General features: G+C 40.3%; 1 protein-coding gene across 2 annotated transcripts in view; it reads right to left on the reverse strand.

Moving 5' to 3' along the window:
* Positions 1–20,002, reverse strand: part of CIDEA (cell death inducing DFFA like effector a) — a 44,670-nt gene that overhangs the window by 12,846 nt on the left and 11,822 nt on the right. For both annotated transcript variants that reach the window (XM_037001105.2, XM_073212808.1), the window contains 2 exons: positions 16,850–16,994; positions 15,876–16,022 (listed from right to left, as the gene is read on the reverse strand). In XM_037001105.2, the coding sequence (XP_036857000.1) occupies positions 15,876–16,022; positions 16,850–16,994 (292 nt within the window). The remainder of the gene's footprint in view (positions 1–15,875; positions 16,023–16,849; positions 16,995–20,002) is intronic.

Consider the following 20,002-nt stretch of genomic DNA (forward strand, 5'->3'; position numbering starts at 1 on the left):
GTGGCTTCTATGCCCAGCACTTGTCTCGAGGTATCTTTACCACCTGGAGGAATTATGATACTTAGTAACTTCGATATGAGGCACGAATTCTATTTAAGGGTTGTAATTAGGAAGGAAGAAGAAAAGCTATAGAGGTAGCATATGGAAGAAAACATGGGAGGATTGATTATTTCTTTGACATATCTTCTTGTAGAGTACCTTAAGTATGTATAGGTTTTAAACTACTAACTAATTTGTACACACATATTAACATAATAGGAATACGGTGACATAAACAAAGCAAATCTATAATTACCATCCATCTCCAGTGAAGCCAAGAAAACCATTTAGGCACCCTAGGCATTTGTGAAAATTTGTCTATGATATGATGGATATTGTCCAACTGTACTTGAACAGTCTGAGAGAAATCAGACAAATTAAAGCAGCCCATTTCTGGGATCTGTTCACCTCCCATATGTCCTTTTAACCGTAGATAGTCTATAGTCATAAGATTTTGGAGTGCTACACCTTGCACCCCTCCCAACTCCTGGTTGAGTTCCAACAGTACAGAGCCGGTCAAATTCGTTGTCTCACTGTATGCACATGCCAGCCTAGACATCTCCCTCCTCATTCCAATGGCAAGTCCAGGAAACGGTGGGGTGGACGCAGCCATGACCGCAGCATCGCCCAGATCCCTGTGGAGGCTTTTTGATGATCATCCCCCGGCACAAGTCCTCCAGAGAGTGCTGATGCCGGAAGTTCCTCCTCATATCGTATCTTAGTTCATTTTCTGGGTATCCAAGCTAGGCCTTGATCTTCTGCCTAGAAACAAACAGACCCTTTGCCCACACTTTGACATGCCCTCTATACCACTGTGCAGAACTCATTGGAGGTCAGCACACAGGGACTGCTTTTTTTTTTTAAGAGAAAGGAATATTATCAGAAAAGAGTACCTCCATAGCTGATCATCTGACACCCTTTAAGTGATCAACATTAAGGATATTTAAAGCATGCGTTGATCTTTGATTTACCAATAGTTTTATCCTATCAAGGAGTAATCCCCATTTTCTTTCCTTCTTTCTTTCTTTCTTTCTTTCTTTTTTTTTTTTAATCTTTGATCTACACTTACATGAGGAGTACTATGTTTACTATGCTCTCCCCTATATCAGGTCCCCCCTAACAACCACATTACAGTTATTGTCTATCAGCTTAGCAAAATGTTGTAGAATCCCTACTTGTCCTCTCTGTGTTGTGCAGCCCACCCTCCCCTTTCTCCCTCCCCCCATGCATGCTAATCTTAATACCCCCTTTCTTCATCCCCCCCCTTATCCCTCCCTCCCCACCCATCCTCCCCAGTTCCTTTCCCTTTGGTACCTGTTAGTCCATTTTTGGGTTCTGTAATTCCGCTGCTGTTTTGTTCCTTCAGTTTTTCCTTTGTTCTTATACTCCTCAGATGAGTGAAATCATTTGGTATTTCTCTTTCTCCGCTTGGCTTATTTCACTGAGCATAATAATCTCCAGCTCCATCTGTGTTGCTGCAAATGGTTGGATTTTTCCACTTCTTATGGCTGAGTAGTATTCCATTGTGTATATGTACCACATCTTCTTTATCCATTCATCTACCGATGGACATTTAGGTTGCTTCCAATTCTTGGCTATTGTAAATAGTGCTGCGATAAACATAGGGGTGCATCTGTCTTTCTCAAACTTGATTGCTGCGTTCTTAGGGTAAATTCCTAGGAGTGGAATTCCTGGGTCAAATGGTAGGTCTGTTTTGAGCATTTTGATGAACCTCCATACTGCTTTCCACAGTGGTTGAACTAATTTACATTCCCACCAGCAGTGTAGGAGGGTTCCCCTTTCTCCACAGCCTCGCCAACATTTGTTGTTGTTTGTCTTTTGGATGGCAGCTATCCTTACTGGTGTGAGGTGATTTGCATTTCTCTGATAATTAGTGATGTGGAACATCTTTTCATGTGTCTCTTGGCCATCTGTATTTCTTTTATAGAGAACTGTCTGTTCAGTTCTTCTACCCATTTTTTAATTGGATTATTTGTTTTTTGTTTGTTGAGGCATGTGAGCTCTTTATATATTCTGGATGTCAAGCCTTTATCGGATCTGTCATTTTCAAATATATTCTCCCATACTGTAGGGTTCCTTTTTGTCCTATTGATGGTGTCTTTCGCTGTACAGAAGCTTTTCAACTTAATGTAGTCCCACTTGCTCATTTTTGCTGTTATTTTCCTTGCCTGGGGAGATATGTTCAAGAAGAGGTCACTCATGTTTATGTCTAAGAGGTTTTTGCCTATGTTTTTTTCCAAGAGTTTAATGGTTTCATCATTTACATTCAGGTCTTCGATCCATTCTGAGTTTACCTTTGTATATGCGGTTAGACAATGGTCCAGTTTCATTCTCTCACATGTAGCTGTCCAGTTTTGCCAGCACCATCTGTTGAAGAGACTGTCATTTTGCTATTGTATGTCCATGGCTCCTTTATCGAATATTAATTGTCCATATATGTTTGGGTTAATTTCTGGAGTCTCTAATCTGTTCCACTGGTCTGTGGCTCTGTTCTTGTGCCAGTACCAAATTGTCTTGATTACTATGGCTTTATAGTAGAGCTTGAAGTTGGGGAGTGAGATCCCCCCTACTTTATTCTTCTTTTTCAAGATTGCTTTGGCAATTCGGGGACTTTGGTGTTTCCATATGAATTTTTGAATTATTTCTTCCAGTTCATTGAAGAATGTTACTGGTAATTTGATAGGGATTGCATCAAATCTGTATATTGCTTTGGGCAGGATGGCCATTTTGACGACATTAATTCTTCCTAGCCATGAGCATGGGATGAGTTTCCATTTGTTAGTGTCCCCTTTAATTTCTCTTAAGAGTGACTTGTAGTTTTCAGGGTATAGGTCTTTCACTTCTTTGGTTAGGTTTATTCCTAGGTATTTTATTCTTTTTGATACAATGGTGAATGGAATTGTTTTCCTGATTTCTCTTTCTATTGGTTCATTGTTAGTGTATAGGAAAGCTACAGATTTCTGTGTGTTAATTTTGTATCCTGCAACTTTGCTGTATTCTGATATCAGTTCTAGTAGTTTTGGAATGGAGTCTTTAGGGTTTTTTATGTACAGTATCATATCATCTGCAAATAGTGACAGTTTAACTTCTTCTTTACCAATCTGGATTCCTTGTATTTCTTTGTTTTGTCTGATTGCCGTGGGTAGGACCTCCCATACTATGTTAAATAACAGTGGGGAGAGTGGGCATCCCTGTCTTGTTCCCTATCTCCGAGGAAATGCTTTCAGCTTCTCGCTGTTCAGTATAGTGTTGGCTGTGGGTTTATCATATATGGTCTTTATTATGTTGAGGTACTTGCCCTCTATTCCCATTTTGCTGAGAGTTTTTATCATGAATGGATGTTGAATTTTGTCAAATGCTTTTTCAGCATCTATGGAGATGATCATGTGGTTTTTGTCTTTCTTTTTGTTGATGTGGTGGATGATGTTGATGGATTTTCGAATGTTGTACCATCCTTGCATCCGTGGGATGGATCCCACTTGGTCATGGTGTATGATCCTTTTGATATACTGTTGAATTCTGTTTGCTAATATTTTATTGAGTATTTTTGCATCTACATTCATCAGGGATATTGGTCTGTAATTTTCTTTTTTGGTGGGTTCTTTGCCTGGTTTTGGTATTAGGGTGATGTTGGCTTCATAGAATGGGTTTGGGAGTATTCCCTCCTCTTCTATTTTTTGGAACACTTTGAGGAGAATGGGTACTATGTCTTCTCTGTGTGTCTGATAAAATTCCAAGGTAAATCCGTCCGGCCCCGGGGTTTTGTTCTTGGGTAGTTTTTTGATTACCATTTTAATTTCTTTGCTTGTAATTGGTTTGTTTAACTTTTGTGTTTCTTCCTTGGTCAGTCTTGGGAGGTTGTATTTTTCTAGGAAGTTGTCCATTTCTTCTAGGTTTTCCAGCTTGTTGGCATATAGGTTTTCATAGTAGTCTTTAATAATTCTTTGTATTTCTGTGGAGTCTGTTGTGATTATTCTGTTCTCATTTCTGATACTGTGATTTGTGTTGATTCTCTTTTTCTCTTAATAAGTTGGGCTAGAGGCTTATCTATTTTATTTATTTTCTCAAAGAACCAGCTCTTGGTTTCGTTGATTTTTGCTATTGTTTTATTCTTCTCAATTTTGTTTATTTCTTCTCTGATCTTTATTATGTCCCTCCTTCTGCTGACTTTAGGCCTCATTTGTTCTTCTTTTTCCAGTTTCGACAATTGTGATGTTAGACTATTCATTTGGGATTGTTCTTCCTTCTTCAGGTGTGCCTGGATTGCTATATACTTTCCTCTTAAGACTGCTTTCGCTGCGTCCCACAGAAGTTGGGGTTTTGTGTTGTTGTTGTCATTTGTTTCTATATATTCCTTGATCTCTATTTTGATTTGTTCGTTGATCCATTGATTATTTAGAATCATGTTGTTAAGCCTCCATGTGTTTGTGAGGCTTTTTGGTTTCTTTGTAGAATTTATTTCTAGTTTTATACCTTTGTGGTCTGAAAAATTGGTTGGTAGAATTTCAATATTTTGGAATTTAGTGAGGCTCTTTTTGTGAGCTAGTATGTGGTCTATTCTGGAGAATGTTCCATGTGCACTTGAGAAGAATGTATATCCTGTTGCTTTTGGATGTAGAGTTCTATAGATATCTATTAGGTCCATCTGTTCTAGTGTGTTGTTCAGTGCCTGTGTGTCCTTACTTATTTTCTGCCCGGTGGATCTATCCTTTGGGGTGAGTGGTGTGTTGAAGTCTCCTAAAATGAATGCATTGCAGTCTTTTTCCCTCTTTAGTTCTGTTAGTATTTGTTTCACATATGCTGGTGCTCCTGTGTTGGGTGCATATATATTTATAATGGTTATATCCTCTTGTTGGACTGAGCCCTTTATCATTATGTAGTGTTCTTCTGTATCTCTTGTTACTTTCTTTGTTTTGAAGTCTATTTTGTCTGATATTAGTACTGTAACCCTTGCTTTCTTCTCACTGTTGTTTGCTTGAAATATGTTTTTCCATCCCTTGACTTTTAGTCTGTGCCTGTCTTTGGGCTTGAGGTGAGTTTCTTGTAAGCAGCATATAGATGGGTCTTGCTTTTTTTTATCCATTCTATTACTCTGTGTCTTTTGATTGGTGCATTCAGTCCATTTACATTTAGGGTGACTACTGAGAGATATGTACTTATTGCCATTGCAGGCTTTAGATTCGTGGTTACCAAAGGTTCAAGGTTAGCTTCTTTAGTATCTTACTGCCTAACTTAGCTCGCTTATTGAGCTGTTATATACACTGTCTGGAGATTCTTTTCTTCTCTCCCTTCTTATTCCTCCTCCTCCATTCTTCATATGTTGGGTGTTTTGTTCTGTGTTCTTTTTAGGAGTGCTCCCATCTAGAGCAGTCCCTGTAAGATGTCCTGTAGAGGTGGTTTGTGGGAAGCAAATTCCCTCAGCTTTTGCTTGTTTGGGAATTGTTTAATCCTGCCATCATATTTAAATGATAGTTGTGCTGGATACAGTATCCTTGGTTCAAGTTCCTTCTGTTTCATTGCATTAAATATATCATGCCATTCTCTTCTGGTCTGTAGGGTTTCTGTCGAGAAGTGTGATGTTAGCCTGGTAGGTTTTCCTTTATAGGTGACCTTTTTCTCTCTAGCTGCCTTTAAAACTCTTTCCTTGTCCTTGATCCTTGCCATTTTAATTACTATGTGTCTTGGTGTTGTGCTCCTTGTATCCTTTCTGTTCGGGGTTCTGTGTATTTCCGTGGTCTATTCGATTATTTCCTCCCCCAGTTTGGAGAAGTTTTCAGCAATTATTTCTTCAAAGAGACTTTCTATCCCTCTACCTCTTTCTTCTTCTTCTCGTACCCCTATAAGACGAATATTATTCCTTTTGGATTGGTCACATAATTCTCTTAGTGTTGTTTCATTCTTGGAGATCCTTTTATCTCTCTCTATGTCAGCTTCTATACGTTCCTGTTCTCTGGTTTCTATTCCTTCAATGGCCTCTTGCATCTTATCCATTCTGCTTATAAATCCTTCCAGGGTGTGTTTCACTTCTGTGATCTCCTTCCTGACATCTGTGATCTCCCTCCGGACTTCATCCCATTGCTCTTGCATTTTTCTCTGCATCTCATCCCATTGCTCTTGCATTTTTCTCTGCATCTCTGTCAGCATGTTCATGATTTTTATTTTGAATTCTTTTTCAGGAAGACTGGTTAGGTCTGTCTCCTTCTCAGGTGTTGTCTCTGTGATCTTTGTCTGCCTGTAGTTTTGCCTTTTCATGGTGATAGAGATAGTTTGCAGAGCTGGTACGAGTGACAGCTGGGAGAGCTTTCCTTCTTGTTGGTTTGTGGCCTTCCTCTCCTGGGAGAATGGCAACCTCTAGTGGCTTATGCTTGGCAGCTGTGCATAGACAGGGCTTCAGCTACCTGCCTGGTTGGTTTGGAGTTTATCTCCGCTGTAGCTGTGGGCGTGACCTGGCTGGGTCTGCTCCTCCAAAATGGTGGAGCCCCGTTGGAGGGGGAGCGGCTGGGAGGCTATTTATCTCCATAAGGGGTCTCTGTGCTCCCTGTTGCCCAGGGGGTTAGAGGGCCCAGAGATCCCCAGATTCCCTGCCTCTGGGCTAAGTGTCCTGTCCTGCCCCTTTAAGACTTCCAAAAAGCACTCTCCAAACCAAAACAACAACAGCAACAATGAAAGAGAAAAAAAAAAAAAGGGAAAAACACGTGATTTTCTTTGTCCTCAGGCTCCGGTCTCAGGCACCTGCTGACCAGTCTTGCTGCCCTGTTTCCCTAATATTGGGGTCTCTGTCCCTTTAAGGCTTCCAAAAAGCACTCGCCAAAAAAAGAGGGGAAAACGTGTGATTTTCTTTGTCCTCAGGTGCCGGTCTCAGGCACCCGCTCACCAGTCTTGCTGCCCTGTTTCCCTAGTATTGGGATCCGTGTCCCTTTAAAGCTTCCAAAAAGCACTCACCAAAAAAAAAACTGCTCCCCTTTCTTTGTTCTCTGGCATCAGCCTCAGGCACCCGCTCACTGGTCCTGCCGCCCTGTTTCCCTAGTATCCAGGATCCCACGCATGCACTGTGTCTGAGCTCTGGTCTGGAATCCTGGGGCTGGGTGTTCAGCAGTCCTGGGCTCTCTTTCCCTCCCTGCTGACTCCTCTCCACCCACCAGGGGCCAGGGGGGAGTGGTGCTCGGGTCCCGCTGGGCAGGGGCTTGTGTCTTACCCCCTTCATGAGGCCCTGGGTTCTCACAGGTGTGGATGTGGGCTGGATGTTGTCCTGTGTCCTCTGGTATCTATTTTAGGAAGAGTTGTTTTTGTTATATTTTCATAGATATATGTGGTTTTGGGAGGAGATTTCTGCTGCTCTACTCATGCCGCCATCGTCCTCATTAATTTTTAAGAATGTAAAGGGATGCAAGATCAAAGTTTGAGGATCATTTTCTTCACAGACTTAAAAGAATACTATGTCGTTTTCACTCAACAGAGCTGATGAGATTTATTCACATAGATGCTTGTGGCTGGACTCTTCATGCACCATCACAGCTGAAGAGTATTCTATTCAGTGAAGAGATACCAGTGCATTTATTTATGCACATTTACATAGGAGCACGTGGCTGGTACCTGCATGCTGGATATATATATATAGAAATGGACTTGCTGGCTTGTAGGTGGTACTTCAACTTGACGGGATAAAGGCAAATTATTTTAAATAGCTGTTGTTTGGAGTGTAAGAGAGTTCACTGCTCTATATCTTAAAAATGGAAAAATATCAAAGCCTTATATCATCAAATCTAATGGTGTAAAAGAGAATCTTATAGTAGTCTTTAACTTAGGTTTCCCTATTCACCAATGAGGCTGAGCATTTTCTCTATGGTTTATTGTCCATTCTGCAGATGCCTCTCCCAATTTTTGCCTATTTTGTTATTAGATTGTCCATTGTTTCTATCACTGATTTGTGTGAGTTTTTAATTTTTCAAAATACTAACCCCTTGTGAAGTCTTATTGAAAACATCTTTTCCCCACTGTGGCTTATTGTTTTACTTCCTTTATAGTATCTTTTCATGAAAAAAGAATTTAAAAATTCTTTTTTATTTTTCTACAAATTTTTACTAAGGTATTATTGATTCATACTTATGAAGGTTTCACATGAAAAAACAATGTGGTTATTACATTTACCCATATTATCAAGTCCCCACCCACTCCCCAATGCAGGTACTGTCCATCAGTGTAGTAAGATGCCACAGATTCACTATTTGCCTTCTCTTTGCTACACTGTTTTCCACATGACCCCCCATACCATGTGTACTAAACATAATACTTCTCAATCCCCTTCTCCCTCCCTCCCCACCTACCCTTCCACATCCCTCTCCTTTGGTAACCACTAGTTCCTTCTTGGAGTCTCAGTCTGCTGATATTTTGTTCCTTCGGTTTTGCTTCATTGTTATACTCCACAAATGAGGGAAATCATTTGGCGTGTGCCTTTCTCTGCCTGGCTTATTTCACTGAGCATAACGTCCTCCAGCTCCATCCATGTTGTTGCAAATGGCAGGATTTTTTTCTTTCTTATGGCTGAATAGTATTCCATTGTGTATATGTACAATGTCTTCTTTATCCATTCATCTACTGATGGACACTTAGGTTGCTTCCATATCTTGGTAATGGTAAAAAGTGCTGTGATAAACATAGGGGTGCATATGTCTTTTTGAATCTGAGAAGTTGTATTCTTTTGGTAAATTCCAAGGAGTGGGATTCCTGGGTAAAATGGTATTTCTATTTTTAGTTTTTTGAGGAACCTCCATATTGCTTTCCACAATGGTTGAACTAGCTTACATTCCCACCAGCAGTGCAGGAGAAATCCCCTTTCTCCACATCCTCACCAGCATTTGTTGTTCTTAGTCTTTTCAATGTTGGCCATCCTTACTGGTGTGAGGTGATATCTCATTGTGATTTTCATTTGCATTTCCCTGATGATTAGTGATGTGAAGCATCTTTTCATGTGTCTATTGGCCATCTGAATTTCTTCTTTGGAGAACTGTCTTTTCATATTCACTGCCCATTTGTTAATTGGGTTATTTGCTTTTTGGGTGTTGGGTAAAAATTCTTTATATATTTTGGATGTTAACCCCTTGTTGGATATGTCATTTACAAATATATTCTCCCATACTGCAGGATGCCTTTTTGTTCTGTTGATGATGTCCTTTGCTGTACAGAAGCTTTTTAGTTTGATGTGATCCCATGAGTTCATTTTTGCATGCATTCAGGAAGAAGTTGCTCATGCTTATATTCAGCAGATTTTTGCCTATGTTGTCTTCTAAGAGTTTTATGGTTTCATAAGTTACATTCAAGTCTTTGATCCATTTCGAGTTTACTTTTGTGTGTGGGGTTAAACAATAATCCAGTATCATTCTCTTGCATGAAGCTGTCCAGTTTTGCCAACACCATCTGTTGAAGAGGCTGTCATTTCCCCATTGTATGTCCATGGCTCCTTTATCATATATTAATTGACCATATATGGTTGGGTTTATATCAGGGCTCTCTAGTCTGTTCCATTGGTCTATGGGTCTGTTCTTGTGCTTGTACCAAATTGTCTTGATTACTGTGGCTTTGTAGTAGAGCTTGAAGTTGGGGAGCATAATTCCTCCAGCTTTATTCTTCCTTCTCAGGATTGCTGTGGTTATTCAGCATCTTCTGTGGTTCCATATGAATTTTAGAACGATTTTTTCTAGTTCGTTGAAGAATGCTGTTAGTATTTTGATAGGGATTGCCCTGAATCTGTAGATTGCTTTAGGCAGGATGGCCATTTTGACAATATTAATTCTTCCTATCCATGAACATGGGATGTATTTCCATTTATTGGTATCTTCTTTAATTTCTCTCTTGTAGTTTTCAGAATACAGGTCTTCCACTTCCTTGGTTAGGCTTATTCCTAGGTATTTTATTCTTTTTGATGCAATTGTGAATGGAATTGTTTTCCTGCTTTCTCTCTCTGCTAGTTCATTGCTAGTGTATAGGAATACCACAGATTCCTGTGAATTAATTTTGTATCCTGCAACTTTGCTGAATTCAGACATTAGATATAGTTGTTTTTTTTTATGTAGAATATCATGTCATCTGCAAACAGGGACAGTTTAACTTCTTCCTTGCCAATCTGGATGCCTTTTATTTCTTTGTGTTGTCTGATTGCTGTGGCTAGGACCTCCAGTACTATGTTGAATAAAAGTGGGGAGAGTGGGTATCCTTGTTTTGTTCCTGATCTTAAAGGAAAAGCTTTCAGCTTCTCACTGTTAAGTATGATGCTGGCTGTGGGTTTGTCATATATGGCCTTTATTATGTTGAGGTACTTGCCCTCTATACCCATTTTGTTTAGAGTTTTTATCATGAATGGATGTTGAATTTTGTCAAATGCTTTTTCAGCATCTATAGAAATGATCATGTATTTGTTGTCCTTCTTTTTGTTGATGTGGTGAATGATGCTGATGGATTTTTGAATGTTGTACAACCCTTGCATCCCTGCAATAAATCCTACTAGATCATGATGAATAATCTTTTTGATGTATTTTTGAATTCGGTTTGCTACTATTTTGTTGAGTATTTTTGCATCTATGTTCATCAGGGATAGTGGTCTGTAATTTTCTTTTTCTATGGTGTTTTCGCCTGGTTTTGGTATTAGACTGATGCTGGCCTCATAGAATGAGTTTGAATGTATTGCCTGGTTTTGGTATTAGACTGATGCTGGCCTCATAGAATGAGTTTGAATGTATACCATCTTCTTCTACTCTTTGGAAAAATTTAAGGAGGATGGTTATTAGGTCTTCACTAAATGTTTGATAAAATTCAGTGGTGAAGCCATCTGGTCCAGGTGTTTTGTTCTTAGGTAGTTTTTTGATTACCAGTTTAATTTCATTGCTGGTAATTGGTCTGTTCAGATTTTCTGTTTCTTTCTGGGTCAGCCTTAGAAGGTTGTATTTTTCTAGAAAGTTGTCCATTTCTTCTAGGTTATCCAGTTTGTTAGCATATAATTTTTCATAGTATTCTCTTTCTTTGTATTTCTGTGGTATCCGTAGTGATTTTTCCTTTCTCACTTCTGATTCTGTTTATGTGTGTAGACTCTCTTCTTTTCTTGATATGTCTGGCTAGGGGTTTATCTATTTTGTATATTTTCTTGAAGAAGAAGCACTTGTTTACATTGATTCTTTCTATTGTTTTATTCTTCTCAATTTTATTTATTTCTGCTCTAATCTTTATTATGTCCCTCCTTCTACTGACTTTGGGCCTCATTTGTTTTTCTTTTTCTAATTTCATTAATTGTGAGTTTAGACTTCTCATATGGGATTGTTCTTTCCTGAGGTAGGCCTGTAGTGTAATATACTTTCTTCTTAGCATGGCATTTGCTGTGTCTCACATATTTTGTGGTGTCAAATTATTGTTGTCATTTGTCTCCATATATTGCTTGATCTCTGTTTTTATTTGGTCATTGATACTTTGGTTATGTAGGAGCATGTTGTGAAGCCTCCATGTGTTTGTGGGATTTATCATTTTCTTTGTGTAATTTATTTCTGGTTTCATACCTTTGTGATCTGAGAAGCTGGTTGGTACAATTTCAATCTTATTGAATTTACTGAGGTTCTTTTTGTGGCCTAGTATATGATCTATTCTTGAAAATGTTCCAAGGCACTTGAGAGGAATGTGTACCTTGTTACTTTTGGATGGAGTCTTCTGAAGATGTCTGTTAGGTCCATCTGTTCTAATATGTTGTTCAGTGCCTCTGTCTCTCTACTTATTTTCTGTTTGGTTGATCTGTCCTTTGGAGTGAGTGATGTGTTGAAATCTCCTAAAATGTATGCATTGCATTCTATTTCCCCTTTTAATTCTGTTAGTATTTGTTTCACATATGTAGGTGATCCTGTGTTGGGTGTATAGATCTTTATAATAGTTCTATCCTTTTATCATTATGTAATGTCCTTCTTTGTCTCTTGTGACTTTCTTTGTTTTGAAGTCTATTTTGTATGATACAAGTACTGCAACTCCTGCTTTTTTCTCACTATTAGTTGCATGAAATATCTTTTTCCATCCCTTTACTTTCAGTCTGTGTATGTCTTCAGGTTTGAAGTGAGTCTCTTGTAGGCAGCATATAGATGGGTCTTGTTTTCTTATCTATTCAGTAACTCTATGTCTTTTGATTGGTGCATTCAGACCATTTATTTAGGGTGATTATCAATAGGTATGTACTTATTGCCATTATAGGCTTTAGATTCATGGTTACCAAAGGTTCAAGGGTAATTCCCTTACTATCTAACAGTCTAATTTAACTCACTTTGTATGCTATTACAAACACAATATAAAGGTTTCCCCCCCCCCCTCCTTTTCCTTCCTTCTCCATTCTTTGTATGTTATGTTATTCTGTACTCTTTGTCTATCCCTTGGGTGACATCTATTTAGCCTTAGGAATACTTCCATCTAAAGGGGTCCCTCCAAAATGCACTGTAGAGGTCGTTTGTGGGAGGTAAATTCTTTCAGCTTTTGCTTTTCTGGGAATTGTTTAATCCCTCCTTCAAATTTAAATGATAATTGTGCTGGATACAGTATTCTTGGTTCAAGACCCTTCTGCTTCATTGCATTAAATATATCATGCCACTTCCTCTGGCCTGTAAGATTTCTGTTGAGAAGTCTAATGAGAGCCTGATGGATTTTCTGTTGTATGTGATCTTATTTCTCTCTCTGGTGTTTTTAATAGTCTGTCCCTATCCTTGATCTTTGTCATTTTAATTTCTGTATGTCTTGGTGTTGTCATCCTTGGGTCTCTTTGTGATTTGTGCACCTCTGTGGCTTGAGAGACTATCTCTTTCCCCTGATTGGGGAAGTTTTCAGCAATTACCTCCTCAGTGACACTTTCAACCCCTTTTTCTCTCTCTTTTTCTTCTGGTACCCCTATAATGCAAATATTGTTCCATTTTGATTGGTCACAGTTCTCTCAATATTGTTTCATTCTTAGAGATTCTTTTTTCTCTCTGTGCCTCAGCTTCTTCGTATTTGTCTTCTCTAGTTTCTATTTCATTTATCTTCTCCTCCACTGTATCTAATCTGTTTTTAATACCCTCCATTGTGCTCTTCAACGATTGGAGCTCTGACCAGAATTCATTCCTGATTTCTTGAATATCTTTCCGTACCTCCATTAGCATGTTAATGATTTTTATTTTGAACTCCCTTTCAGGAAGAGTCATGAGGGCCATGTCATCTTTCTCAGGAGTTATATTAATTTTCCTCTGAACCAGGTTCCTTTGGCGTTTCATATTTGTATATGGCACCCTCTAGTGTCCAGAACCTCTACTTTCTGGAGCTGCTCAGCCCCTGAAGCAATGTCAGGAGTTGCAGTGGGGTGGTATTGGTGCCTGAGGGGAGGAGAGAGCTGTTTCCTGCTCCTGGCTGCTATGCCGGTCTCCACTGCCTGAACCAGTGGGCCAAGCACACAGGTATCAGCCTCTATGCTTTGCATTTGTAGTTGGTGTAGACAGATCTTCCCTCTGGCTGGCCTAATGCCAGAGTAGGGTTTGCCGGTTTGCAAGCCAGGTGGGCCTGTCTGGGAGAAAGGAGCAGTAGGCTGTGTATCACAGAGGGAGTCCTTGGAGCTGTGTAGCCAGCCAGCAAGATGGAGCACCTGAAGATCATGAAAGCTCCCAACCTGCTGGGCAGAGTGCACCCAGACAATTTTGTCTAACTGTCCTTTCTCCTGAGCAGTAAACTCTGCAATCCTTGCTCCTTTAGCAGCCGTCTTGCTAAGGGCTTCCTTGTTAGGAAATCTCTCAGACTGCCCGCCTTTCTTTTGTCCCAGAGCAACCAGATATGGATCCCTGCTTTCCACAAGCAGCTGGAATCTCAGTCTCGCCAGGAATTCTGTCTGTCAAAGTTTTCCAACCCCCTACTCACAAGAATACCATGCAAGCACCATGAAATGTAGGTTTGTGCTCCCAGAGCAGATCTCTGGAGTTAGGTATTCAGCAGTCCCAGGCCTCCACTCCCTCCGTGCTCCATTTCTCTTCCTCCCACCGGTGAGCTGGGGTGGGGGAAGGGCTTGGGTCCTGCTGGGCCACAGCTTTGGTATGTTTCCCTGTTTCGTGAAGTCTGCTCTTTTCTCCAGGTGTATGCAGTCTGATGCAGTCCTCTTTCCTGTTGCTCTTTTAGGATTACTTGTATTAATTATATTTTTATATTATATGCAGTTTTAGGAGGAAGCTTCTGTCTCATCTCTCACACAGCCATCTTTAATACTCTTGGAACAAAATTCTTATTGGAGGTGAATTTATCATTTAAAAAGTGGTTTGTGCATTGTGTCTTGTTTAAAAAAGCAATACACCCTGAGGATGCCAAATAGATGTATAGTTGAGCTTCTCAGGCATGTCTCCAACACCCTTCATGTTTCCACCTCTACCTTTTTGTGTTGTGTGCTCAGAAACTTCTTTAGACCCATCCCCCAGGTCTTTTATTATGATCTTCAGTCCTATCTCTGTTGACTTTTATGCTAAATTTTTCATTTCCAAAAATTTGATTTGATTCTGTCAAGTCTGCCTCCTCCTTTTGAATTATCTCTTGTCTCTTTGTACTTTTGATTATCTTTTATATTCTGTGAACATGTTAAATATATTTACTTTATACTCTATATCTAATGACCCCAACATGAGAGGTCTTTGCAGGCCTGGCTTGTTATTTCTCCTTACTCTTGAATATAGTGCCATGAGTCCTTATAGTCTGTGTTTTGATTGTGAACCCACATCTGTTGGAACTTGTGGAATGGAAATTCTTTGACATCCAGATCAATGCTCATTCTGAGCCTATTTGCTTGTGCCAGTTACTTGGGAACCATTATGAACCCTAGACTCCTGGGGCTGGTGGGAGGGACTAGTTGAATAAAGAGAATCCACTGATGCTTCCTCCCTGGGTTTCTATAAACTAAGCTCTCAGCTTGGGTGTTTTTGGAATTAGCAGTCTCTGAAGCTTCATGAGCATAGCTTATGGGTGCAGATTCTCAGGAGAGACCTTTAAGATTCTCTACTTTGTGTGGGCATGCCTAACCTGGCCCCTCACTTTGTATCAGCCCAGGACCTTGTGAAGGCAAGGTCTTCTGCTATAGCCAACCATGTGCACTGGTTTGAACATATTAACCAATTATTATGTCCTCCCAGCATCCATCAAAACTGAAGCTCTTAGTCACTGAAGTCATGGATGCCCACAGGTGAGGTGCCCAAAGGTGAGATGCCAGCTTCAGTGTTGCTTTCTTGCCCCACAAAATTTTGGCCTCTGAGGATCTCCTTTCCTTGCAGGTCAGTTGGGCTTCTAAAAAGATGTTTTAATATTTTGCTTTACATTTTTGGATGTTTTATAGTGGGAGGGTTTTTCTATGGTTTCCCAGAAATAGAAGCTTAGTTCTTCTATCCTTTTACTTTTCTAAATCACTAAATTCTCTCTCTCTCTCTCTCTCACACACACACACACACACACACACACACACACACACACACACACACACACCACACCTGATTTCAAGGGCTCTGCTTGTGGGCTTTCTAGGGGCAGAGACAGTGAATGGTCACCAGGTCATATCTGCATCTTTAACACAATCTGTACCTATTCACTGGCCAAATTAATTTGCTTAAATCATATAACCCAGGTTCACAAAAATGCTAAGTTTCCTAGACATACTTCTAAGAACACTTTTGAGGGTAGTGGATCAGTTACTAGGTGAATATAGTACATAATTTGAAAATGAGCAAGCCAACACCAACGTAGGGAATTACTTTTGTAGGGAAAACGTCTATCTGGCAGCTGCTTGGATGAATGTTTTTGCTTACCTGCGTCCACTTCTGCCCTTTTTCCAGGATCATGAAATGTGTGTTGTCTGCTAAGGTCTGAAAGAACTCCTCTGAATCCACCACAGTGCCATCTTCCTCCAGCACCAAAGTGATCAGTCCGCGGGTGATAACAAGGGCATCCAGGGTCTAGATCGGCAACACATGAGAGACATGAAAGGAGGCAAGAGATTCATTCTGACCACCCAAAGCTATTGATCAAAGTTAGAGTTTCAGCACTGTTGGCTGATCATGATAAATTTTAATGGTCAAAATAAACCCTAATTGGTATCTATGATCAATCTTTGCTGGGAAAATGAGAAGTTAAGATTTTTAATGGATCTATCTCCTTCAGAGACTTCAATGATATAAGTGATCATATTGATTAATACTTCATTTCTAAAATTACTTATTTTGACAAATAAAAAGAATAATCTGGCACAAGTGGTATTCAAAGAGCTTTAGTCTCATGTGGCATATTTGAGAATCTCTTTTCTTTCAGAGTCTCTATGTTGGATATTCATTTCTCATTTCCATGGGTGTCTCTGTCTGGGTACCTTTATAATCCAATTCCAGAGATTCTGGGAGTCTATTTGTCCCTTATTTGGTGATCTAGGACACTGTGTTGGATTAAGGACGGCTCTTCCCTGGCCTTTATGACCAAAACCAGATTTCCTAAGTTTGTTGCTTCCTTATATTCTCCCTTGTCAAAGAAATAAAGCTACATTATCAACCGATGACTACTTTAAGGGTTTTGCTTCCATAGCTAAATCTTCTGTGGTGCAGAGATGCAATCATGTTTCCCTTTAGTCTTCCATTCTCCATTAATCCACTTAGTAATGGGTCCCTTCAGACTCTCTGAGGCCAAGACACTGTCATTTCTGTCTTTGCAATGGCTTGGTACCCACGGCCACGGCCCTGTGTGAATCTGCGGATTTTCTGTGGACAGGTCAGAGGGGTGCTGCGGTTCACAGTACCTTGCTGAGGAGCTCGTTCAGGCTGCTCGCCATCACTCCTCGTCGGCTGCTTCTGTCGTGGCTGGAGACCCGGAAAGGGCGAGCTGGGTGCATGAGGGGAGTGAGTAGGACTCTTTTAGTCTGTGAGCCCATAAATGTCAGGGGCCTAGAAATGGAGGAAAAAAGTAAAAAAATGCATCAGACATTATTTTTAAAAAAAGTATTTAAAGAGAGTTTTGCAGTAATAAAAGTTTTTATATTTGAATCTGAATTAAAACAATTCAAAGGTTGGGGTTTATTAAAAATTATATGTGTATGTATACACCACACACACACATATCTCCCAATACCAAGGAACAAACAAGTAATATATAAAATTAAAAACCTAAGCACCATTATACCTGTTTTACTAGAATGTTCAAAGTCTTTACAGGAACTATTTGAGGAGGAATGGTAAGAACATCAAATTCAAAAAAGGAATGGGTTTTAGAGCTCAAAAAATCTAAAAGAAAAAAAAAGAAAGAAAGAAAAAGAATAGATTCCTGGAGACCATGAAGTACCAAGCAGAGTTTTTTAGACAATCAGGCACACACACAAATAGTTACATATTTGTATAGTAAGTCTAAGCCTGAAATTGAAAAGCCAGATAATGGGCACTATAGCAATAAACCAATTAAAATTTTTAACAAGATAAACAAAGGATGACAGAACACTATAGTAACTGTGGCTAGAATAACAAGAAGGAAAAAAACTTTGGGTCATAGTTTACATGATGCTTTGGAGTAAGTTCATGTTTATCAAAGAATCAATCCAAAATTCCCCTTTAAAAAGGACACAGAAAAAGAAAACAACCATAGTAAAATTAAATGAAGGCTTGATTTTCTGAGGAAAAAGTCTCTTACCCTTGATTATAAAATTTTACTTACCTAGCAACTGTAAACAGTAATAAAATGAGGGATAAATGAGAAGCTTACTGTTTTACTAGTTTTATTTAACACATATACATTTTGCTTTATAGATACTAGCTCACTGAATCCTCAGAAAACCCTGAGATATAGCCCTAGTTCTCTCGATTTACAGAAGACAGAAATCAGGTCCAAGAGCTGCCCCAGAGCCAGAAGCCAGAGCTGCGTTCTGACCCAGCCACTGGTTCTTTGCCTCACAGAGGTCATCTACATGCCACATTTTTAGTGACTAAAGAATACGAGAAGTTTGCATATTAATGAACATATGAAGCTTTTGATAGCAATTAAAGAAATGTGAAACTGCCGCTGCCTTACCATGGCATGCTTTTAAACCAACATATAGAAGTTATTTAAGAATAACTCCAGGAAGGGAGAGGGCCAGCCTTGCTGGTGGCACTAGAGGGTGGGTGGTTCAGTCTCTGTGGAGACCAGTCTAGCAATGCGTGAAGAGCTTTCACCCAGGGCTGGGGGCTTTTCACAGTTAGGAATATGTCCATACAGAAAGGATTCAAAAGAATATAGACAGATATTAACAATGTTTCAGGCAGGTCTTCCTGAGTGTGGGTACTGTAGTCAGTGACATATGAACTCATTTAATGCCCACAGTGCCCAAGAGACAAGTGCCTATAGCTGGCCCCTCCTCCCACTAGAACAACGCCCCCCTATTTCAGGTGTTCCAGTGATTGTTGACTGGACAAATACTGTACAGTGACATTTAGGACAGTGAAATAAAGGCTGTATTTTTAGGATGACCTTATAGAAGATAACAATATGAGAACATCACTGCTTTGTGACACTTAAAATGGTTTGTCTGGATTAACCTATGAAGGCTAAAATTCTAAGGGAATATCTGTGTTGGGTGTGAATGCCTATCACCTAGGATTTAGCACTTTATGACACATACACGTACACACACACATACTGTGATTTATTTATTCTGGCTTTATTTTCCCAACTAGATTGTAATTTCCTAAGAACAAAGTCTTCTTTGTTGTATCTCCCATAATGCCTAGCTTAGTGCTAGGTATTAAATTATAAATAGTATATTGTGTAACATGAAACTCTACAAATGAATATAAGTGAAAATTCAGTGACTTGACAACTAATTTGCTATGTGAAAAACCTACAGGATAGTAATGAACCAGCTCTCAAAAATTATCAGGTTACATTCACGCTACCAACACAGTCAGCCGGTTTCAGAAGGGTTTCCACAGTAGTGAGCAACTGTGTCTCATCCCTATGCCTCACCAACAAAGTGGCATTCTGGAGTCAGACCTGGCTTGTTAGCAAGAATTTTCTGAGTTTTTCAGCCGGCATCACATTAGTCCCTCCTAACTGCTCACATCCAAGCACCTGCTATAGTCAGCCATGTGCACTGGTTTGAACATATTAACCAATTATCATCATAACCTTTAAACATACTAATTATCATTACAACCTCACAAGGAAAGTATCACCCCATTTCTCAGGTGAGGACACCGAGGCTCAGAGTGGTTTCTCAAAGTCACCTAGCTAATAAGGACATAATTTCTCTGAAATGCAAACCTCCAGCACTAAATGTGAGGCCAGAGCCCCAGAGGAAGAGCCGCTCTGGCTGCAAGGATGGAAGGAGTGGGCTCAGTCGCCGTCCTTGGCTCCCTTCCCCTGGGCCGGCAGAGTCACTGCGCAATGTTTCCAGTGAGGCAACTGCAAGAGGGTTGTGTCAGGTCACTAGTCCCAGCGCGGGATCCCCAAGAGGGTGGGGAGAGGCGCCCCCATGTAAATCGGAGCCTGAGCCAGCGCTGTGGAGGGCCTGGTACACGGCCTCAGAGCTCCGGCCCTGATCACAGTCTACCCCAAGAGCTCGGCTGCGCAACGCTAGAGCCGGGTGCCCACACTCTGCTGGGCTGAAGGCCCACTCGCGGTCTCGTCTGCGGCAATCCGGTGGACAGAGCAGGGAGGGTTTTCCACTTTGCCTTTTCCATTTAGAACCTGGCTTTGTTCTCAACCTAATCATAGCTCTGAAACTTCAACTCGCTAAGTCCCCCTGAGGAGAGAAAGAGAGATTCCAGCCTCCCTATGCCAGCCACAGTACACACTGCTGTGTTAGCTAATAGCTCTGCAGACAGGCATTACAGACAAAGATTTCCCAGCTCAGGCTGGGAAGGAAGGACGAAGTCAGAGTTAGCTGTGCTAGAGCAGGGCTTGGAGTCCAGCCCTAGCCTCTGCA

The sequence above is a fragment of the Manis javanica genome, chromosome 9, assembly GCF_040802235.1.
Source record: "Manis javanica isolate MJ-LG chromosome 9, MJ_LKY, whole genome shotgun sequence".
Taxonomy (NCBI): Eukaryota; Metazoa; Chordata; class Mammalia; order Pholidota; family Manidae; genus Manis; species Manis javanica.